This window comes from Phaseolus vulgaris, chromosome 3, assembly GCF_000499845.2.
Source record: "Phaseolus vulgaris cultivar G19833 chromosome 3, P. vulgaris v2.0, whole genome shotgun sequence".
NCBI classification, from domain to species: Eukaryota; Viridiplantae; Streptophyta; class Magnoliopsida; order Fabales; family Fabaceae; genus Phaseolus; species Phaseolus vulgaris.
Genome location: NC_023757.2, coordinates 39,179,146 through 39,204,534, shown reverse-complemented (window position 1 = coordinate 39,204,534; position 25,389 = coordinate 39,179,146). Strand labels below are relative to the sequence as shown.

The window sequence follows — 25,389 nt, the reverse complement described above, 5'->3', positions numbered from 1 at the left end:
GCCTTCGATCATCTCCCAACGGTAGTATTTTGCAATTACGAACTTTTGTCTGACGATGTCTTCGGCAGTATATTTGAGGATAAGAGAATCCCAAATATCTTTCGCATTCTTATAAGAAGCATAAACATCGAACAGATCGTTAGATAACACACTAAGTAAAGTGTGACGGCATACCTTATTCGCATGGATCCAGTCGTCAACTTGTTTCGCAGCCGTGGTTGAGTCGGGTTTGGCAGTTGTAAGTGCATGAGCAACTCCGTACATGTCCAATAGGGTGGACACGCGTTCTTGCCAACGTCGGAAGTTCTGACCGGTGAAGACTTCAATTTTGGAGACGTCCGGAAATGGTTTCGCAAAAATGGTTTGTGTTGCGGAAACAACATTTGATGTTTCTGGAGCAGTGTTGTCGTTGTTGTTCGGATTTTCAGCCATAAGTCCTTACGATTGTAGTTAAATTGGCTTAAAAACGAACAAAAATAGTTTCCCGAGACGTGAGTAATCACTGTCCGTAAGGACTTATCCGCGATGTATTGCGCAAGTCCTCCAGGATACAACAGGAACTTCCCGGTAATTTCCGAGGATCAGAACTAGCAAGTTTCTCTTTAAAAGAGTAATACCAAATAGAACCCAAAAATATTATAATATTAAAATAAAGAGGAGAGAGAAAGTGAAAAGTGGAAATTGGGGAAAGAAGAAGATGGTGAGCGGAGGAAGAAGATGAAGTAGTGAGAGTTGCGTTTTCTGAAGAGGAGAAAGCGGTATTTATAGATGGAGAACCCCCAAGGGTGCCGCCTCTTCAAACCCTAGTGGGTTCAAGGTTGTCGCCGCAGAAGAGGGAAGACCAGCGTGAAGGAAGGAGTCAACCTCCCACTCCTCTCGTAACGATCTACAACGTTCGAAAATCCAGCAGTGCGGAGGCGCCCAACTTCCGATTCGTGCGGCCACGATCCAAGGTTGAAAGGGCAACGTTTGATTTTCAACTTGGAAACTGTCTCCACTTCACCCATGCTTCCGATATTTCCTCCAACGGCACTATGAAGGAGTTAGGGTTTTTCTGCGCATCCTCTATTTCTGTTTCTGCACTTTATTTGCAATACTCTGTTATTTTGCAATACTCTGTTTTTACAACAATAATACCAAATATGTAAAAATACAACTATTTCTGTTATTTGATTGAATACAACTATGTAAAAATATAATCGAATGATAATTTAAAATTATGTCAAACTATTTTTCATAAACAAGTTTATAGGGAAACAAACAGAAATACTATTTCAAAAATATGTAGAAAAAATGATGCGATAAGAATATAATTGACAAGATGAAAAAAATTAATTTTGAAATTCAAAATTGAAATGTGTAATCGGAAAAGATTCTACCAACCATTAAAAAAAGTGTTTGATAGTAAAACTTTTGAGAAAAAATAGTACGTCTTGACAACACGTGAGAACAAAATTTAAACACAATGGAAACTCTCTAGAGGGCTTGACCTAATTTACATTAATATTGGATATTTTATGGTCAATTTGGATCTTGAAAAAAATATAGAAAAGACTATTAATGGTAGTTCTTTGGTGATATGTTAACATTCTTTAATCATTCAACAATTAATTATCTTTAGATTTTTCAGTTATTGATAGTGAAATTGTCTAAACATTTGTATGAATACAACTTTTAAATTTGGGTAAGGTTTGCCATCACGAAAGTATACTTGATATTGTTTTTGGTGAGTTGCTTAAAGTTGATGCAAAAACTATTGATATTATGAGAGAAAAATTTGTTAGAGTATGCACTAAAATTGACTTGATTGTTTTGGTAGTTTGAAAGTTTTCTTTGAATGCCAGATAAATTTTGTCTTATGCACAACTTGTGATTGTTATAGGCATGTAAAAAAAAATAAAAAATCCTACCAACACCACCTAATGCTAAGGTTACACAAAAACCTCCTTAACACAATGAGACTCTGCTAGAGATTGATAAACTGGGTTCGTGAAATCAAATAGATAAAACAAAATTAAATATTATCATGGAAGAGTTTTTAGTAACATAATTATAAGATCCAATTATAGAGATTTTGCCTCAGAAATTGGTTGGTTGTGCAAAAGAAATATCTCAAGAATAAAAAGATAAGTTCTATACCTTAAAGCCTTAAAAATAATGAAATCTAGGAATTTTGGAAAAAAAAATGATACTTTTAAGAAAAAGTAGTCAAAGGAAAATTTTGTCATGTACACAAATGAGAATTTTTTTTACCAAGTCTACTTTACTTTAGTTTGAGAATTATGTAAATGAACAAATGAAAAAAAAATTACAGTATTTCTAAGTCAAGTGGTAAATAATGTATGCGAAATTCATTAATTTATTTATTTTTAATTAAAGTTATTAATTGGATTAAAATTGAAGTTGTTAATTCGGTTGACAAGTTAAGTTTAATTTTTTTAAAATAATTAATATTTTTTAAAATTTAAAATATATAATAATAATTTAAAAATTATTTAAAATTACATTAAGTGAATAAGAGTATTGTGAAATTTTGTATTTTATAGATATATAATATTAAAAAAGTTAAAACTAAATTTGTTTTAAAAAAATAAAGTTACCTAAAATTAAGTTGAATTAAAAATAAGTTGAGTAATAAATGTAAAATATTTAGTGTTGAATTAAAAATAAGTTGAGTAATAAATGTAAAATATTTAGTATTTTTTAAATATTGTTAAAATTAAAAATATTTTTGTTGTTTTACATAAATACATGTATTATTACTTTTTACATATTATATAATTTATACTTTCATATATTATATAATATAAAAATTTATACATAAATTATATCATATATTTTTATAAGTGTATTTTTAACTTTAACAATATTTTAAAATTAGTATTTTTCTAATTTATCACACAAATATTTTTTAATTCAATTTATTTAAAATTATTCTAAAAAAATAATTTTAATTCTTCAAATTTATATATCATTTTCTTAAATAAAACAAAATTAAATTTTGGTATTATTTATAAAATAATTTTTTTAACTACTTCTTCTACTTATTGTAAAAAAATCACCTTAAATAAAACAAAATTAAATTCTGATATTATTTATAAAATAATTTTTTTCTTCTTCTTCTTCTTTACACTAATTAATTAAAAAATTGGTATATAGTTTTTTTTAAAATATTATAAAATTGGTATATAGTTTTTTTAAAATATTATAAAATTAATAATTTTATCATGCATGTTGAAATAGTAAATAAATATTTAGTCTATTCTAATTAAATTGAACGACGTTTGATTCAATTTTAACATGCAACAAATTAAGAATACACGAATCGAATAAAAAAATTCTCATCAATTTTAGTTTATTTTCCTCACCAACTTTGGTCAAATAATTCATTTTTATTTTGTTTGGGCTTTCATTTTTTTTTAATTTTTTTTATCATTTTGTTTGGGCTTTCATAGGGAAAATCTTCATGCACCTCCATAATTTTATCCTATTCTTCATCTTTTTCATTTTGATTGAGCACTCATCTTCCCTTTTTTCAGCTACAACAAAACAACTCCCACTTCCAACTTCCGTTCCTATAACAGTTATTTATCTTTAACATCACTTATATAGTAGCTCCTACCTCTAATGTCACCGTCATAGCACCTCCCATCTCTAGTGACATCGTCACAACCACCTCTCATCTTCATCGTCTAAACATTTTTCTAGCAAACGTTTAAGCATTGTCCAACCTCTCACCTTCCAAAATACAAACTTATGGATTTAGTGTATTTTGAATTATACAATTCATAATGAAAAATTTGTATTCTGAATTATACAATCCATAATGTAAAATTTTGTATTTTAAATTATAAAAATCATAATACAAAATTTGTATTCCGAATTGTAAAATTCAAAATAAACAATTTTAATATTTTTTAAAATATAGGAGTGCCGGAATAAACTATGAAGGTGCAAAAAGAATTTATCCTCGTAACAATGAGCATTGGAGTGCGTTCGCTCCACGTTGGGCTTGGCCTAGCAAGTAGTACTAATGATGGTTTGGCAATTGCTTCCTGTATGCATCCGATTCCAGCGAAAAAGTGAGGTGCATACAAAATTACCTTCCAAACTCCCTTTTCTGGAATATGTGTTCTGGATTTTTGTCCAAAACGAATTTTTTGTATTACAGATTTTCTTATCCAGAATGGGCTTTTCTGGATTTTCATTTTCAGAACACAATAATCTCTCTTTTGATTTTTTTTTTTTCAGAATGTATTATTTTCAATTTTGGATTTTTTTTTTAGAATAGAATTTTGATTTTTGTTTCTGAATTTTTATTTCCGAAACTCAATAACCTCTTCTGGATTTTTATTTCCAGAACAAAAGGCATTTTTGAAAATTAAAAAAATATGTTGGGTGCAGGTTAAAAATGATTGGGTGTAGAAAGCATTTGTTGGGTTTATTATTTTGCATGTACGGGAGTTAGGCTTCAGAATAAGAAAAAAAATTAAAAAAACTTTATGTTAAATATTACCATTTTACATATCAAGTTCGAAATCAGTGAATGTCTCCTTCAGTTCAAATTATCATACGAAATCCATCGCCGATTCAACTTAATAATCTAATTCAATTTCATCATTGAGTTAATTCTATGCTTATCATCTATAATTAGAAAGTTTCAAGCTAAAAACCAAGTTTAAGCTTACCAAGTAAATATCTAAATTCAAAACCCTCAATCTAATCTATCACTAAGTCAAAACTTACCCGTAAACCACAATTATTTGCAACTCATAAATCAAACAATTTAACAAATATATATCTATCAAAATTCAGACAAATTTAAATTTATCCTTCCACCTTTTTATTCTATTTCTACGACTTGCACTCACCTACTTATATACAAGTAAATATTTTAATCTTTAGTTAATGTGAGATATTAAATAATTTTTTTAAATTATTCTCATACTATATTATAAAGTGGACTTTAAGCTTAACTCAACCTCATAAACCGGCTCATGAAGTAAGGTTTGCATTCAGTTTATACAATGAAATGTTTTAATCTCTAGTCGATGTAGGATCTCTAACACTAAAAATAATTTTTTTTTCATAATATATAAATAATGTATAAATAAATACAAACTTAGTTGATTTAATATAATTTAAAAAATTCATTTCTTACTAATTTTGTAAGTCAGATTTCTGTATTTATTAGGAAAATTAAATTGTCCAAATATAGCAGTACGATAAAAAGATGCATATATTTTAGATTTAGTTTACAGTGGGAGAAGGGTCCATTTAGGTGTAAAATTCAGATATGTCTCATGTGAAGTACCTAACAAATATGAAGAGGATATGTCTGAGTAAATTTGATATATTAATTGAGCACATCACATGTTTTATTGGTTTCAAAAGATTTTTTCACATGCACCACTACCACAATCCTACACGCGTTGCTTCCAGAATCACTTTTGTGACCCAACACCTGATTCAAACTCCAATGTCTCTATATTTCTATATAAAAACTAGCCACTTCCTCAGAATTTGTTTTATTCAATAAAGTTCTAATACTAGTGAAATTTTGTTATAAATTATAAATATTCACCAATTTCATTTTTTTTCCTGTTGATATAGTATCCACAAATTTAATCCCTGTTAAGATAATGTTAAGTACGTTAGTCATATGATGATCTTATATAATAAAATGTAAATGATGCATATGTAATTTTTGTAAGAATATAGCACCTACAAGTTGGAGAATTTAATTTATACTAATACTAATCATTATACTAGGTCGGAATTTACTCTAATATTAATAATTTATACCTATATATAAGGATTTCTTTCTTAAATGCACTTAATTTTTTTTCCTATTTTATTCTTATATCAATATTTAATTTTATTATTGTATTATGGTCATTGTGTCATTTCTTATTCCCCTCTTAACTGCTTTTAATTTTTTTTTCCATTTTATTCTTATTTAATAATTTATTGTATTAATTTATTTTGGTTATTTGGACATTTTATAATTTCAAATTTTAATAAAATAATTTTAAAATTTATTTTATTTGTTATTATTTAACTGAAGAGTGGAGAGAGTGATTAGTAACTTTTCTGTTTTAAAGATCTTATTCTCTATTAAATAAAAAATTAAAGATATTTGTAATATTTTGTGGACCACGGGAGGGTGGAGATTGGTTACGTTACTTTTTTTTTATTTAAACTGATATTCTCTTTTATTAAAATTGTAGAATTTTAAAATTGATTTAAGAAACGGATTTTATGATTTTCCACTACCGATAATTCACCTATCCTACTTCTCACTTCCTCTCTCATATATAGGTACCTACTCCCCACTTTCTCTCACCACTACACATAACACATTTTTTTTACCATACTTCTCCCTTTCTTTTATCTTCTCATTTTAATCTTATTAAGAGAAATTGTTTTTGAAGAATAAAAAAATATTAAAGAAAGAGAAATAAAAAATGCGGATACACACTACTCTTTAATTGTATACTCTTTAACTTCTCATTTTAATTTTATTAAGAGAAATTATTTTTAAAAAATAAAAAAAATACTAAAGAAACAAAAATAAAAAATGCGGATACACATGCACATGAGTGTCTGTGTTCCCGCTAGTTATAATAATGGGTATTGGTTACTCATGAGAATTTTAAAAAAAAAAATTTTGTTTAGTGTTTTCTCAATAAATTTGTTAACACAAAATATAAAATGATTATTTAAATATAATTAGTACTAATAACTTATTATTCTTACTTTTTATTTAATGTATTTAAAAAAATACACTTCTACCCTTTTTTTACCTAAAAAGATATTTGTGTTCTTCTGATCGTATCAAATGTGAGTGGAATAAAATGAGTATATTTGATTGGTTTCATTATTCAAAATAAAACTAAATGTCATTTTCATTTTTAAATTAAAAAAATAATAAAAGGAAGCTTATGTGACACTTTATTTTATTTAAATAATTTAGATAATAAAGATAATATATTTTTGCTTTATTCTACTTATGGAGCAAATAATAGTCTACAAGAATACGCCTTTTGTGCCTGACACACTGATCGTTGGGCACAGATTCCAATTTCGTTTACCTTATCTACTTTATTCTTCTGCTTCCAAACACTCAAACATAATTGACGTACATATTGAAAAATTATTAAATAAAAATAATTTTAAAAAATAAGTCAATTATTATATTAATTAAATTAAATAATATTTAAAAAATAAAAATTATTAATATCTAAATTAATTTATATTATGTATTTTAAAATTAGTATTTAATTATTTATATAGATTTTAAATATTAATTATTTAAATTTTAAAATTAGTATTTAAAATGTTAATAACTAACTAAATACCAATTTAAAAATTATTTATTAATAATAAATACTAATTTAAATATTAATGGTTTTTTAATATTTAAAATAATATTTAATTTAATTAATATAATAATTAATATTATTTTAAAAGAATAAATTAATGATTAGAGTTTAATAGAAGAAAATTAATAAAACTATAATCATAATTGTATTTAACAGAAAAATAATTATGAAATGACATGTGATTTGGTACAGTTAATAAAATTTAATTACGTGGAGATGAAGTAGAAATGAAAAAAGAACACGTATTTTTGTTTAGTTTGATTGTGACTACACTGCACATATATATAGTTATAATTTATCGTTAAAATATTTGGAAATATTAGTCACAGTGCTCCTATCTGACTCGTGATCAGTACAGAAATAATTTGGATGTTAATTCTTTCACCGATTTAGCAAAACAAACTTGTAATTGGAATTTGGATGTGATTTGAGGAATCACCAAAGGTTTCTCACTTCTTCTTTACTACGATGGAACTTCTAAATTTCAGTCATTTTTATTTATAGATAAAAATATACTTAGTTTTTACCCTCCTCTTTCACGAAAGTTCTAAAATAAAATAAAAATATGGTATATAACACACACGTCATGAAAATTAATTAGGTCGTTTAATTTAGTTTTTTTTTTAATGCATACATTAAATAATAACTTGACTTAATTAATAATGTTCAAATGGGTTTGGAATAAAAAAAAAAATTAAGCTATTCATCTACCTCCTCCTCGATTGATTGGTTTGAACTCCTATTTCAAGCTTCTTACTCTTCATTTCTCAGTCTCCACAAAGTTCAAACTCGGATGGTGTCTTCAGAAGACACTCCGACACTCAAGTCAGATTTAGAATTCGTCACTCGATATTTTGAATACTGTATAATGACGTACCTGGTTCTTGGATTTTATTCCCATTTATATGATTGTGATGGGCCTTTCTTATTGGGCCAAGTTAGAGACCTGAGTCATGTTTAGAAGTGTATTACCTACCTCTTGATTGGTGATTAGCCTCGCTAATTCTACTTAAGCGTAATTGGCTTTGTGGTGTTGGTCCACACAATGATTGGCTACCGAGCCTTGACTCGATCGTGCGGGCCCTACCGGTACACTTGCCCCCAGGCTCGATGATGGTTAATCTAAAGAGTCTTTGTCCGAGACGGATGTGACGATTAGGCTTCCCAAGGTTGGACATGACGTTGGTGGCGTCGGTCAAGTAACGTGACTGTGAGTAAAAGTGAAGAGAGAAGAAAAGAATATTACGAGAGAAAGTGGGAGGAGAGATAAACTGAGTATATTTCTCTATGAAAAACTAATATCACAGATACAGTGCCATGCAGAGTTATGTATACAAGGGTAATTGAGTGACTGAATTAACAAAAGTTGTTATAGTGACTAAGTAACATTCCCCCGTAAATTAATGGTGGGATTAGAGACAACCGTTAGTTTAGCCGTAAATTTGTGAAAAGAAGACCTAGTGAGGGGGCTTGGTGAGAATGTCAACAAGTTGTTGATGGCCTTGAACATGGGAGAGCTGAAGTTGGTGTTGTTGAAAGGAGTCACACACAAAATTTAGATCAAGATCAAAGTGTTTGGTATTGGAGTGCATAATGGGGTTAACAGCAAGAAGAACAACTCCTTAAGTTGCCACTATAAATATTTGGTGTTGGGAAAGAGATGCTCAGTTCTTGAAGGAGGTTGGAAACCCATTTGATCTCTGCAAGGGCAGTGTCAATGCTTTGATATTCAGTTTCAGTTGTACTGTAGGAGACTGTCTTTTGTTTGTTGGAAGACCATGCTACGAGATTGGATTCCAAGAACACAGTATAGCTGAAAATAGACTTACGGTTATCTGGATCAGAACCCCAGTCAGCATCGGCAAAGACGATGATTGAGAGATGAGTTGAAGGTTGTAGAAGAAGACCATGTGACTGAGTTCCAGCTAAGTATAACAGTATGCGTTTTACGGCTTTCCAATGGTGGAGTTGAAGATTATGAAGATATTGGCAGACTTTGTTAACATTGTAGGATAATTCGGGTTTGGTGATTAAGACGTATTGCGGTGAACCAACGATGGACTTGTAAAGAGAGAGATCATCAACTGTTGTAGTGCCATCACGAGTGAGACACATGGAAGATATCATGGGCGTAGGCTGGGGTTTGGATGAGAGCATTCCTGATTTGTGAAGTAAGTTAGTGATGTACTTTGTTTGAGATAAATGGAGAGAGCCATGAGTTGTCCAGGAAATCTCAATGCCGAGAAAGTAGTGAAGTCGACCAAGATCTTTGAGTCCAAAGTGTTGTTGTAGGGAAAATATGAGGGATTGTATAGCAGCAAGAGAACTACCAATGATGAGGATGTCATCGACATAAATTAAGATGAATAAAGTAACATTTTTATGGCAGTTTTGATAAATAAAGAAGAGTTTGATTTAGTTGCAGAGAAACCAAAGAGAGTTTGACTTAGCTTATGGAACCACGAACGTGGTACTTGTTTAAGTCCATATATTGCTTTGTGAAGTTTGCAAACTAGAGTGGGATAATTGTTGAAACCTGGAGGTTGAAGCATATAAAAGGATTCTTGGAGATCACCATAGAGAAACACATTGTTGTTGTCTATTTGGTGGATGGGCCATTGTTTGGAGAGAGTTATGGTTAAGACGATGTGGATGGTTGTCAGCTTGACTACTGGACTGAACGTTTCAAAGTAATCTATTCCTGCATGTTGATGAAAGCCTTTAGCAACGAGGTGAGCTTTGTGACGTTGAAAGGAACCATCTACATTGTATTTATTTTTGAAAACCCATTTACATCCAATTGGTTGAAGGCCTTATGGTGGCTGAGTGAGAGTCGAAGTATGATTAGCGAGAAATGTATCATACTCTTCCTTCATAGCGGAAACCCAGTCGGGAAGTTGTAGAGCTTCTTTGACTGTGGAAGGAACAACCTGGATATCAATAGTAGAAAAAAAAATGTGTGGTTTACAAATACCAGACTTGCCTCTTGTGATCATGGGATGAATATTTTGAGTGATGGTTGGATGCTCAAGTGGTGTGTCAATAGGAGATGGGGAAGAAGTGGGGGAGTGAGATGCAGAATAATGAGAAGGAATAGTGTGTAAAGAATGAGATGATGACGTAGATGAAGGGAGTCCAAAACAGTCAATGAGGGTAGAGTATAAGGGCAATACAAGGGTGTGGGGTTAGTCTTGAAAAATGAAATTCGTTCAAAGTGACATGTCGTGTGATATATTTCTTACATTCTTTGGAAACATATACACACCCTTTGTATTAAGAGCTATAACCAAGAAATAATTAGATAGAAGAGCGAAAGTTTAATTTATTTTTTTGAAAAGGGATGCATTAAATGATAACATGCACAACCAAAAGTCTTACAAAAGGAGTAATCATGTTAAAAAGCAAGTTATGAGGATTATCAATTTTAATAACTAGTGAGGATAAAACATTAATGATGGTCACGACAGTGGTGAAGGCTTATGTATTTAATAACATGAAACTTCTTTTCTTTATTTTATTTTTAAAAATATTTTTTTTTTATAATTTTCTTAAATTTAATATTTTAGTATTTTATTTAAGTTTTACTCTATTCTGTACTCTTTGTTGGCATTTATTGTTGATTGTTACTATTGATTGTTCCTAATTCTTTTCTCATAGTAAAGTTTTCACCGTGAAGTTTGCACGTTAAAAATTCAATACTCTTTTGCTAATATCTTATCTATTTAGTTGTTCGAATTGCTTGAATATTTCTCATCATTGTAAAATCAAAATATATACATGTTTCCTTATACACATTATGACCATTTTTTAACTTTTTCTGAAATATTTTTGTTATATGAAAAAACCTTTTTCATTTTTTTTTAATTTAGACTATATTTAAAAGATCTAGAAGAAAGAATCCACTAACCTAACATAAACAAAAAAGGAATGTTTGGTAATATTGTATCAAAGGTTAGCATATTGGTTAGTTAAGTTATTGAATTAGGACTCTTTAATTTAGAGAAATTGTATTCTAATAATTGAGATCATATTCTAAAACCCGTGAAGTGTACGTCTAGAAACTATTAATGCCGTTCAATGCAAGGGTTTTTAAGTATTTTCGCAAATAAGAGATTTAATTTTTTATTAAAGATGTCGCTAATCTGACAAACCTTTTATGATTTATGTGGATTAAAGGATGTAGTTGATGGAGTAAAAAAAAAAAATGAAAAGAAGAGTGAAAAGTGAGATAATTTAGATTAAGATTAAAAGATTGAAAAGTATAAGAAAATTCTGTAAGTATATAATAAATTTTTAAAAATATAAAATAATTTAGAAATATAGATTAGAATGAATGTGAATTTTAAATTAAAAAGTTAATAATAAATAATAATTTAATTTTAATTTAATTTATTTTTAATTGAATTATTTATTTTATTATAATATAAAAATACATATTAATAATTAATAAAAAAATTATAAATGTTATATATATAAACAGTATATAATTTATTAACTTTTATAAAAAAATAGCATTTATTCAAACTTTTTTCACAAATATCTTAAAAAAGGCAAATAAAATTTTAAGTGATAAAAACATCTCACTTTTAGTGTTTTTTAATAATTTTGCATCATCGCTTTTTTTTTATCTAAATACAAATAAATTATTAACTTTTTCTGTTAGATGGGTGACGTGGGTGTTATTCTACTCAATCATCTTACTTATTTTCATGTAGAATATGAGATTTTGTGATTAATAATATGGTTAATATAAAATGACAAATAATATTTATTATTTTAATTGAAAATATATTGTATTGAATAATTGAGACTATCATTATCACCTATATAATGATGTGACTTTTTTTTTAATTGTTGTAGGTGATGACGTAATGAACATGACCCTAGTAATTCAACATATTTTTAATTAAAATCATAACAATGATTTATTTTTGACAATATCATTTTAAATCAATCATAAAATTTCATATTTCTTAATACTTGATAACAACAAATAAGATAATCATAAAATTTCATATTTTATCCAGTTAAAAAATAAGATAACCATAAAAACTCAATTATTGAAAAATATACACTTAATTTAAAATATTTAAATTTATGAAGAACTTAAATTTTCTCTGTAACTTTATACATTTAATTAATAAAAATGCTTGATCAGAATGATTTTTGAAATAAATAAATAATTTCTTTTATTACTATTATTTAATTATTAACTCTGAGATATTAAGTAAAAAGTATTTAATATTTAATTAAATATTTTAATTTTTTATTGAAAATATATTTCGTTAATAATAAAATATTAACTTCTAATTTTATTTCTTGGCGCAATTTATTTAATTTAATTTAAAAAATTAAAAACTCAATATATTAAATACCGTACTTTCTCTTTAGTATCATTTTTTTTATAATTATGTCAGTAAATGTAAATATTTATTGGCCAACAACGATTACCAGTTTGAGTGTTCCACATTTCAAAAGGTATTTGAAATTAAAATATTCAGGGTGCCTTCTATTCTTAGTTTTGTGTTTGAATTTTCAATTATTGAGGAAGCAACTTTAAGTAAGTTAATAATATTATAACATTACACAAAGCATTCACACTAGAAGTATGACACGTGTATAGTACTCTTATTATTATAAATAATGATATTCTAGGTCATGATAATAATAATAATAATCACCGAAACATTGAACTTTTGGTAAAGGGATGTTGAAAACGACTATCTGAATGAAAATATAATTGAATTAAAGTTTATTATTTTAAAAGTTTTAATTCTCAAATACAAAATTTGTGTACACACACCTTGTAACTTTTGAAGAGAGGTACTGCACCCTTTTCGTGAAGGTACTGTGCCAAATTACTTTTGATTGAGCCTGGTGTGGGCCTCGCTGAGTTAATATTGGACGGTGAAGTCCAGGTCTAATAAATTTTCTACCGTTACTCTTATTGGCTCATCGGTGTCACATTTAGATCTATTTTTCATAGCATCTTTACTTCCTTATGTCTTAACCTATAGTATGTATAAGACACTACCACAAATAATGATAAGATATGAATAGACACGGATATTAATAAGATATGAAGACAGGGCAATACGGAAACATAATTTTATATATTATATAATTATAAATTATATAAATTGATAATAAAGATTTATGTGTATCAGTATGTTTTAGATTTTTTTAGTAAAAATATATTTTTTATGGTTGATTCAAAATGATTTGTTTATTATTTTTATAATCATAATAAAATTTTATTTATTAAGTTTGAATCTTAAGAAAATTAATGTATTTCTTCTTTTCAAAATTATGTTAGAACCGTGTTATAATTGTCAAAAATTCAACAAATATTTTTTTTAATTGGACACCTCATTGATATGTGTCATACTAGTATTGTGTGTCTAACACGAAATTTAAGAGGAGTGTTTGATCTCAACTTGTTAGATTAAAGACAATTTATTAAAAAAGTTAAGTATTATAAATATTAATATCTTTTTTAAGTACAATAAAAAAATACACAAAATTTAATTTCATTAGTTATTTTTAATTATTATATACATTTTTTTTAATTATCTTAATTATATTAATCATTAACGGAGTTAAAACAAAATTAATTTTTTATTTTAAGATTATTTTTTTACTAAAGACGATAAATTGTATTAAATCAACTTTTATCTATTTTTATATTATATATATATAAACTTTTACAATTAAAAAAACTACAATCTAATGTATGGCCATTTTTATGTTAAGTTATTTGAAGTAAGGGTGATAAAATGAGTGCGATCACATAATTTGAGTGCTCTACTATATTAGTCATTCAAAACTATATCAAGACAAATTGACCCACCATAGTTACAACAACTTGATAGTCCAAACTTGTCATGAGTAGTATGGTGAATTAGCTCACTAATCTCTTTTTAAATTTATTACTTTATTTCTAAATAGCGCGCACACACACACAAATCATTCAAATAATAAAATACAAACAATGGTAATATTTTAAATGTTTTTATTTTAATTTAAATTGTGAGTGGAGTCATCAAATCAATATACTTTATCATTTATATTTTTGAAGAATACAAATATATAATAATATTATAGGTTAAATAATAATAAAATATAAATTAACTTTTGATTATTAATTATAATTAAATAATTTAATGTGTAAAAGCAATAATACTCTTAATTTATCTTGTTAGAAGTGTTAATTAACCAAATAAATGTTATATAATTAAAATATAAAATAATATTTTACATAATAATAATAATAAGAATTTGTTATTATTTATTATTATTATTATTATTAACATCCACATTCATATTATAATATTATACTGAGCAACGATATTTAAAATAATATAATACAGCCCAGTCTAGTCAAACTATCCATACAAATAACTTACAAAAGTTTAAAGATTTCCATATTAAAGAATTATACCTGATGAGTTTTATAAGTAACAGATGTCAGAATATAGTAATTTGAAACACTTTTATTTTAGTATTGAATATCATATTTAAAACTCTTTCAGTCTTGAGTAGTCAGATTCATAAAGTAAATCATTATGAAATATAATACAAATGTATATCTTATCAGGTACATTTTACCATTTACAACTAGTTTAAATAAAATATAATATACTATCTAAAAATGGTAATATCACTTAAGTAAGGTCTTCTCATCAAAATGATACTTTTTTAATAAAATATATTTTGCTCTCAGCAATCACCTTAATCAAATGTTTAGTGGTTATTTGAGTAAGACACTCTTCAATTGAGTGAAAGTTGGATGTTTAAGCCAGAAATTTCAAGAATGAAAATTAGCTCTTGAATCTATAAATCACTTAAGAGATGTTCACCTTGCTCAAGGTATGTATGTAAATGAAAACAACCTAGAAATTCCAAATTTTGGAAAAATTAAAGGTTCACATGCTTCATTTTATATCACCTAAACTAAAATATAAGTCTCAATCTAAGCAACCATAAAGTAAAAGATCATACACATGGATATATTCTTAAAATCACATGTACAATTATAAACTAAACTACACTCTATCACCATAATAAGAGTATTTACACAAAATTCCACATACCTCACATTTAAGGTTTTGTTTTGAAAATGTAAGAAAAGAAAGGAAAGAGAATGAAGAATGAGGTTGGTTTGATTAAGTGAATGAGTTTAGGGTTAAATTTAGTTGTATATCAATATATTTAGAAAATAATAATAATAAAAATTAACATAAAAATAAAATTTCAAAAATATAAATTAAATTAAAATCAATTTTAAATTTAAATACAAAATTATTATAAAATTTTAATAAAGAAAAAATTACATTTCATAATAAAAATATATTAAAATAAATCATCAGAATTTAAACAAATAAATAACTTTTATTTTAATTATTCATTTATTTTAATGTAAAATAAATATGATCAAAATACTAAATTTATTTTATTATTTATTTTAATAATTCATTTTGTTATAGTAATAAAATATATTTATAAATAATTAGTTATCATATTTTACATATCCATTAAAAACATATAACAAAATTAATTTAAAATTTAATATTTTTCTCAAAAAATTAATTACTTTATTTATTATTATGATATTATTTATTAGATTCTAATTTTAAAGAAAATATTGTATTATATTTATTTAAATATAATCCATTATATCTAAATACATAATAATTATAATTTGAACAAAATCTATCATGAATTAAGTTTAAAACTTCCTTCATACAATGGAAAGGAAAAGGAAAGTTGAAAGAATAAATTGTCTAATTTTTTTTGGTGTGTTTTAACACTTTGATTTTCGATTTTTTCTTATCTTTTAGTATTGTTCATGATTTGGTGGTTGAAAACAAATAGAACATCAAACTCAAATTTCACTCATCAAATACAAGTTTTTCACTTTAATTATTATGTAATATTTTATATAAAATAAAATAACCAAAATACTTATAAAATTATTAACTCAAAATATAATTATTTTTTTGAAATAGCGCTAACTTATACCAAGATTCTTTGTACTTCAGATAATAGAACGGACCAACAATATTCATAAAAAACATTTTCATCAACTGAAAAACCATCCCTAAGTATTAAATCACCTTAAATCAAGTTCTAAACTTAAAAAATAATTTTTTACTTAGTACAAAACTTTGATGAATTGATGATGCCCCTAAACTATAATGTAGAATAAATTTCACAAGGGAAGGATGGAGAATAAGATCCCAAACTTTGAGATTGGGGAGGAAAAAGAAAGAGTTTCAACTATAAGAATTGAAAATAACGAGAATAAGGAATAAAAAGAAATTTCAAACTATAAGAATGAAAGAGAAGGAAATCGATGTTGAAAAAAATAATTAAAACATAAGAAAAGATGATTGAATTGTATTTTTAAAACTTTTGATAGTTTTATGGTAGTTAGATGAAATGACAAAGATTTTCAAAAACCAAATTCTAACAAGCTTTTTCTGCATGTGTAGTAACATGTAATATAAATAAGATAAAGAAGGAAACAATTATTCAATATATTTGTGTATTGGTTCGTTTGATAACATATGTTACATCTAATTCTCAATCAACTGGTTGAGTTTCACAAAACATATTAAAATTGTAAGATAAATATTGTTTTAGGTCATAGTCTCTCCTCACTAAGACATATGAGTATTGTTTCAAAACTTAGTCACTATTGGCTAAGTTGTCAATTATTCTTTAACACTTAACCACTTCTAATTAAAAATCGAGTATTGTTTAACACACAATCACTTTTGTTTAAGATAACAATTATATAGGACATGATTAAAAAATAGTAAAGTTGCTCAAAAGAAGGGTTGCGCCTTTTTATGTTTACAAGGTTTAAACTCTCTTTAATCGTTTACTAAACAAACAAAACAATGTTATTTACGAAGCTATTTATGATGTATTGTGTTAGTTTAAGACTATGTGTTTATTGTCCCAACAATCATTCATTGATTTTAAAAAAACCACATTCAAAACTTTATAATCACAAAGGCATCACAAAAATAAGTTTAAACATAACAATTAAGATTTAATGACTTTCAAATATATATATATATATATATATATATATATATTACATATGATAAAAGAAGATTAACATATTACTTATAATCAAATTCTACTTAATATTTACAATAAATCATATAAAATAAATGTAACTTTTTGTGCACACTTTACAAAGTATTGTCGAAAAATCATTGTTAACCTCCAACACTTAATACCTTTATCAGAATGATTTGAATTATAAAATTTGAATATATATCTCATCACCTAAGTAACTCTTTCAAACAATTACACCATATATACATCTCAAAGATTTTACAAATACATTAAAATTATTAACTACTTACAATTATACAATTATAACACATCTAACATAAAATTATGCAACAATCACTAAATTATAATAAAATCATATAAAAACAAAAGAGTTTAAGAATATGATTTAAACAAGTTAAAACATGTTTAAAAAACATGAAAATATCGCTTCAACGAAGTATTTCTATCGAACGTATTTTTTTAGTAAAACAAATAATGTATTTAACCTTAACCTAAATTCTAAACTCATCTTGATCGTATTCTATTTTTATAAAAAGATAACATTAATAACGTTGAATGTATTTGAACGTTATTATCATAATTAATATTTAATTTTTGTACCTTTACTAAATTGATTAATATATTTTAGTTTTACCATTAAAATAACCATAATTTTTCATAAGATTACTGAAATAATAGTTAAACTTTTAAAATATAGACTTATATCATAGAATGCCTTTTTTTAGACTAAAAATATGTTAGAACTTTATTAATGCATGTTAAGTCCGTAAATACACATTATTTTATTAAATACAAAGTTATGAATGCAAATAGAAAATTTGATATTTTTTATCACACCAAAACGGAATTATCAAAATATAAAATAGTTATAAAAACAAGACAAATTTTATTAAAAATGAATTAATGATTAAGAAGTGAAATAAAAATATGTGTAAAGAAACGAATATAATTATTAATACATATAGATTATAGATATTTAAAGAAGTTACTCCATTAATTAAAAAACTAACTAAAAATGTTTGTTACACATACATCCATAACATGTGTAGCCATTATAAAAAAAAAAACTATTTAGTATAACTAAAATGAGAGATTTGAAATGTTGAAGATTTGGATTAAATTGGTTGATTGACGTATTGAAATTTATTAAGTAATGGTATGAGAAACAGAGAGCGATGATGAAAGAAAGTAACAGAGTAATGCTCTGACAAATGCCGAGGATTGTTCTCACCGGTCCCATCGCATCCATCCATACATTAGGGGGCGGATGGCAGGACTAGTTAGGACCGAAAGAAAAAAATGAGAAAAGAAAAAAAAAACACATTTAACCGCTTAAAGGAAGCGCTTCCCTGTCTCTCTCACTCTATTTCCAGACCTCTCCCTCCAAAGAATATTCTCTCTTTTTATTTTTCTCTTGGGATTGCTGCTCACCTCACACATCTTCTCCTTCTTCTCATTCGTGAGCACTCAGTATAAAAGCAGCAGCAGCAGCAAGAAGTAGCAGCAGGGAGTGTGAGGATAAATCAGAAATGGCTGGGAACGATTGGTTGAACAGCTACCTTGAGGCGATACTGGACGTAGGGCCTGGCCTCGACGATTCCAAGTCCTCTCTGCTTCTCAGAGAGAGAGGCAGGTTCAGTCCGACTCGCTACTTCGTCGAAGAGGTTATCGGATTCGATGAGACCGATCTCTACCGCTCTTGGGTTCGGGTATTCTCTCGCTCTCTCCACTTCACGCTCTTTCTGATTTTACTCGTTAAATTTCTTTCCGCTGATATCTTCTGATTTTCGTTCGTTTGCTAGGCTTCCTCCACCAGGAGTCCTCAGGAGAGGAACACCAGGTTGGAGAACATGTGCTGGCGGATTTGGAACCTCGCTCGCCAGAAGAAGCAGGTTCGATTATCGATTCTTGATTGTCGATTCTCAATCCCGTCGATTATGAATTATTAATTATGTGTTGTGATTTTCATGCTTCATGATGTGATATTGATAAGTTGTGATGGATTTGAGTAGCTGGAGAGTGAGACGGCGCAGAGATTGAACAAGCGCCGGCTGGAGCGCGAGCGAGGGCGGAGGGAAGCCACCGCGGATATGTCGGAGGACTTGTCGGAAGGAGAGAAGGGAGATCCGGTCAGTGACACGTCAGCTCACGGTGACACCTACAGAGCCAGGATGCCCAGAATCAGTTCCGCCGATGCCATGGAGAGTTGGGCCAACAGTCAGAAAGGGAAGAAGCTCTACATTGTACTCGTTAGGTAGGTATCCCTCACCTCTGCTCTGATGATGATTAGATTGATAGTGAAGTTAGTATGTTTGTTTCTTTATTCTGTTGTGCAGAGTGTAATTTGTGTATTCGCTGATTAGATTAACCTTTGATTTGTTTGATTTTAACAAAAAGGTTTATTTATGCAGCATTCATGGCCTAATACGAGGTGAGAATATGGAGCTAGGACGTGATTCGGATACCGGTGGTCAGGTAGTGTTTTCATTTTTTTTTTAATTTATTCGAAATCCTGATTTAAATTTATATACAAAATAGACTTATTTAAAAAAAAAACTCAATTTATCTTTTGAGAGAAGTTTATTCCAACTTGTTTAGCTTTCTTTTTCTGCTAGTGTTCAGGAAAAAACGTATCCAAAAAGGACTTTTGTCTTACTAAGATTCTCTGTGTTTTTTCCACTGCCAGTATGTGGGAAACTAAAATCTTTCCATCTGTCTTTGTTTCTGCTGCATAGGTTAAGTATGTGGTGGAGCTAGCGAGGGCATTGGGCTCAATGCCAGGAGTTTATCGGGTTGATTTGCTAACTAGACAAGTGTCTGCTCCGGATGTGGACTGGAGTTATGGGGAGCCAACCGAAATGTTGACTCCAAGAGACTCGGATGATTTTGGAGATGACATGGGAGAGAGTAGTGGTTCTTATATTGTTCGTATTCCCTTTGGTCCGAGAGATAAATATATTCCGAAAGAACTTCTCTGGCCACACATTCCTGAATTTGTTGACGGAGCACTTAACCACATTATACAGATGTCCAAATCTCTTGGGGAACAGATTGGCAGCGGGCATGCTATCTGGCCAGTTGCCATCCATGGACATTATGCAGATGCAGGTGACTCTGCTGCTCTTTTATCTGGCGCGCTAAATGTTCCTATGCTTTTTACTGGGCACTCGCTTGGCCGAGATAAGTTGGAACAACTTCTAAAGCAAGGTCGACTATCAAGGGATGAAATAAATGCAACTTACAAGATCATGCGTAGGATAGAGGCTGAGGAATTGGCCCTTGATGGTTCTGAAATAGTCATTACAAGCACTAGACAGGAGATAGAAGAACAATGGCGCTTGTATGATGGTTTTGATCCAGTATTGGAGCGTAAAATACGAGCAAGGATCAGGCGTAATGTGAGCTGCTATGGGAGATCCATGCCTCGCATGGCTGTAAGTACATAATAAAATAAAAATTTCTAGCTATATGTTAATGATCTTTCTTGTGGACCATGATTTTGAGTTATAGATTTCAGGTGGCTAGAGTTAAAATTTCAAGTTTATATACCTTTTCATTGAAATATTGTAAGTTCGTTTTTCTATCTTGGTTGATTTGAGTCTTTTCTTTTAACCTGACTCCTTGAGCAAAATGTCTCACTTCTTGGTTATATTGTATTAGATAAGTCCATATGTGAGCATATTCTCTGTTTTTTTATGTCATTTGATTGCTTATTTTAAATTGGGACGAAACATAAAGTTTTGTTTTCCATCTTTATACTCATGGCTTATTAGTTTGTCTAGGAAAGACGTAACTTGTTTTATATATGGCAACAAACTCGAGCATGGAGTGTCTTGCTTTCTTGTGAATGCATCATTTTAAAAAGACTATAGGCGTAGCTTTTAGTTTGCGTAGTACCTCTTGGTAACAGCAGTTATTGTGGAGTCCTGTTCCAGAAGCAAGATTGCAGTTTTTTAAGGAATATTTCATTGCATGGGTTATGCCATGCAAAATTAAATGTTAGAATCTCATTGTACTTGCAGACAATTCCACCTGGTATGGAGTTCCATCATATTGTTCCACAAGATGGTGATATAGAAGGTGAACCAGAAGGGAATTTGGACCATCCTGCTCCCCAAGATCCACCTATTTGGTCTGAGGTTATAAATATGCTCTCCATTACTTTTAATGTTTCCTAAATAATTATATAGTTTATTGCTTTTGTTTTACAATAATGGATTATGTTAGATACATATTGACAAGCAAGTTCTGCCTTTAATTCTATACAAAAATGGAATTTAATGCCAATTTAAACTTTGTGATTGCTAGATAATGCGCTTCTTTACCAACCCTCGCAAGCCTATGATACTTGCCCTTGCTAGACCGGACCCTAAAAAGAACATCACAACTTTGGTAAAAGCATTTGGAGAATGCCGTCCTCTTCAAGAGCTTGCCAACCTTGTATGAAACTATGAATGACCAGTGTTAACGTTTTTTAGTATCATTTGTTCCTTTTTTTCAGGTCATCTGAATTGTTTTGCTTGACTGATCGATTATTTTTCCTTCCCTCCTTTGGCTTTTCAGACATTAATTATGGGTAACCGAGATGGAATTGATGAGATGTCTAGCACAAATGCTTCTGTTCTTCTCTCTGTACTTAAGCTGATTGACAAGTATGATCTGTATGGGCAAGTGGCATATCCTAAACATCACAAACAATCGGATGTTCCTGACATATATCGTCTAGCAGCAAAGACAAAGGTAACTTCATCTATTTGATTGGAATAAAGTATAATAGATAAAGTGCATATGTGAGTGGGTGAATAGGGTGCATACTACTACATAGAAATAGAACAAGTGCATGATTTGAGGTCCATGTGTTAGAATAGTGAAAATGAAGCAATGAAATAAGCAGACAGGATGCTATCAGCAATGCTCCCAGTTCCTTTTCATTCAAGAATGTAAGCATCTTAGACTTCACAATTTCTCTGATGAAATCTGGTAAAAGAAAAGCAAAAAAAGAAGAAAAGGAATTGATGCATCATTTGATTGTATGATTTGTATCAATGATTTGAAATTGCACCAATTCATGTATATTGCATAATTCAAAAACAAGCTGTGATGTATAATAACATTATACAACCGGTTGGCTTGCCAAATCCTATTAAACCTGCCATTTGAATTGATATGTATGTATATATATATGGTAGTATAACGGTTTGGTGTAAATACACTTATTCAGTTGTGTGATACGTGATCCAATCTATGTATTTCCATCCTTTCTTGACCAATTCTTCCCTCTGCAAACTATGTTGTCATCTTACATTTAATTCAGATTCAGTATCTATGCAGGGTGTTTTCATTAATCCAGCTTTCATTGAGCCATTTGGTCTTACCTTAATTGAGGTGATCTTCTCAATCTTGAATTATTTATTTTTGCTTAATTTCTTTTGGGAGATGTAAACATTAATTTGTGTGTTTGTTGAACAGGCAGCTGCTCATGGTTTACCAACTGTTGCTACTAAAAATGGAGGTCCTGTTGATATTGTTAGGGTATGCTTTATGTTTGGTGGTTGCGTATGGATTTGAAAAGGTTCCCTTGGAAATTTCCATGCCTGATTGATTGCTAATACAGGTACTTGATAATGGTCTGCTCATAGATCCCCATGATGAGCAATCTATTGCAGATGCTCTTTTGAAGCTTGTTAGCAACAAGCAACTTTGGGCAAAATGTCGACAGAATGGGTTGAAAAATATTCATTTATTTTCATGGCCTGAGCACTGTAAAACTTACCTGTCTAAAATAGCCACCTGCAAACCAAGGCATCCACAATGGCAGCGAATTGAGGATGGAGGTGAAAGTTCAGAATCAGAATCACCAGGTGATTCCTTGAGAGATATACAAGACTTATCTCTAAACATGAAGTTTTCATTGGATGGTGAGAAGAGTGGGGGTAGCGGAAATGACAATTCTTTGGATTCTGATGGAAATGGTGCTGATAGAAAGGCAAAACTAGAGAATGCTCTTTTGTCATGGTCAAAGGGAATCTCTAAGGACACGCGCAGAGGTGGGGCTACAGAAAAATCAGATCAAAATCCAAATGCTGGTAAATTTCCCCCATTAAGGAGAAGAAAACATCTATTTGTCATTGCTGTGGATTGTGATACCACTTCAGGTCTTCTTGAAACCATTAAAGTCATCTTTGAGTCTGCTGGAAAGGATAGGGCTGAAGGTTCTATAGGGTTCATATTGTCCACATCATTAACAATATCCGAGATACAGTCATTTCTAATCTCAGGTGGCTTGAGTCCCAGCGACTTTGATGCTTATATTTGCAACAGTGGCAGTGATCTCTATTATCCATCCCTCAATCCTGAAGATCGCCCATTTGTGGTTGACTTGTATTACCACTCACACATTGAATACCGTTGGGGCGGAGAAGGGTTGAGGAAAACTTTATTGCGTTGGGCTGATTCAATCACTGATAAGGGAGGGAATAATGAACAAATTGTGAGTCCCGCTGAACAGCTTTCTACTGACTACTGTTATGCTTTCAAAGTGCGAAAGCCAGGAATGGTAATTTTTCATTCTATTTCTATTCTATGATTATGTATTTAAAACCATTCATTTGTAGCTATTAAGATTCTACGTGGAATTTTCTGTGCAGTTTTTTTCTCCAGATTTACTTTATTTTGCTTATTTTACTTTTGCAGGCTCCCCCTGTGAAAGAGCTTCGTAAGTTATTAAGGATCCAAGCTCTGCGTTGCCATCCGATATATTGTCAAAATGGGACAAGGCTGAACGTAATTCCAGTGCTGGCATCTCGTTCCCAAGCTCTCAGGTATTGTTGAATCATCATTCCAAAAATTCCAGCATGCCTAAAGTTAGTATTCCTGTATACTCGTATACATTGCTGTCTACTTTTCTCTCCTCTCTTAGAAGGGGTAAGCAGTCACTGCGTTTCTTTCTTACACTACGGTATGAAATTATGCAATGTCTGTGCAAATGTGCTATAGGACAAAAGCAAGTTATCAGCCATACTCCTGTGCATCTACAGGAACTGTTTTTCTTTTCTCTACGTAATTTCCTCTGTTGACATCTGATGAGTATATGTGCTTTTCCTTCAGATACCTGTATGTTCGCTGGGGTTTTGAACTGTCAAAGATTGTAGTGTTCGCTGGAGAATGCGGTGACACGGATTACGAAGGACTTCTGGGAGGCCTACACAAAAGTGTCATACTGAAGGGAGTGGGAAGCAGTGCAATCAGTCAACTCCATAATAACAGAAACTACCCTCTTTCAGATGTCATGCCATTAGACAGCCCCAACATCGTGGAGGCAACTGAGGGTAGCAGCGGTACTGATATTCAAGCTTTGATTGAAAAAGTGGGATATCTCTCTGGATGAAAAAATAATTGATAATCATTTTAGTTTTACGTCTCTTCGTGTGTGTGTGTCTGCTGTGAAACCTACTTCTGAGCGAACAGATAATCTGACATTTATACACAATGTTCATAAAGCTTTTTCCCTATCTCTCTCCTCTGTAACTTCTATATCATTCTCTCCGTCACAATTTCCCCGTGAAACGTATTTCCTCTTACTTTCCACTTATCTCCGTGGTGGTTCTGTATCTGCATATCACATTTTTAAAGAAGGACACTTCTCATTTCTCGTGCCCTGTTTTTTAGGTCCATTTTATACCGCCCTCTTGTTACTCGTGATCACAATCTCGCTGGAGGGCAAAATACCCTCATTCATCCTGTACTCGACACGCACTTCATTTCATTTTCCCTGTTCAGCTATTCTATAGTACGAGCTTACACAAATCTATAAAAAAAAATACAAAGTTCAAAATCTAGAAGATTCAAGAACCAGGAATGTAGGAATTCATGTCAGTAGAGATCGTTGTGTAGACTTCTGTGAACCATGAAG

The 25,389-nt window shown here is 29.7% G+C and overlaps 2 protein-coding genes across 2 annotated transcripts; one reads left to right on the top strand and one right to left on the bottom strand.

Moving 5' to 3' along the window:
• Window positions 1–8,984: 8,984 nt before the first annotated feature.
• LOC137805622 (secreted RxLR effector protein 161-like) lies at window positions 8,985–9,512 on the bottom strand. The gene has a single exon (XM_068605563.1). The coding sequence runs from the start codon at window positions 9,510–9,512 to the stop codon at window positions 8,985–8,987; it is 528 nt and encodes a 175-aa protein (XP_068461664.1).
• Window positions 9,513–18,576: 9,064 nt separating this feature from the next.
• LOC137807581 (probable sucrose-phosphate synthase) lies at window positions 18,577–24,988 on the top strand. The gene is made up of 13 exons (XM_068608295.1): window positions 18,577–19,186; window positions 19,280–19,369; window positions 19,490–19,731; window positions 19,889–19,952; window positions 20,213–20,911; window positions 21,500–21,616; window positions 21,786–21,917; window positions 22,041–22,217; window positions 22,809–22,862; window positions 22,947–23,009; window positions 23,092–24,033; window positions 24,171–24,298; window positions 24,585–24,988. Exons 1-13 carry the CDS (start codon window positions 19,007–19,009, stop codon window positions 24,862–24,864), a joined length of 3,168 nt encoding a protein of 1,055 aa, XP_068464396.1. The 5' UTR covers window positions 18,577–19,006; the 3' UTR covers window positions 24,865–24,988.
• Window positions 24,989–25,389: the final 401 nt, after the last annotated feature.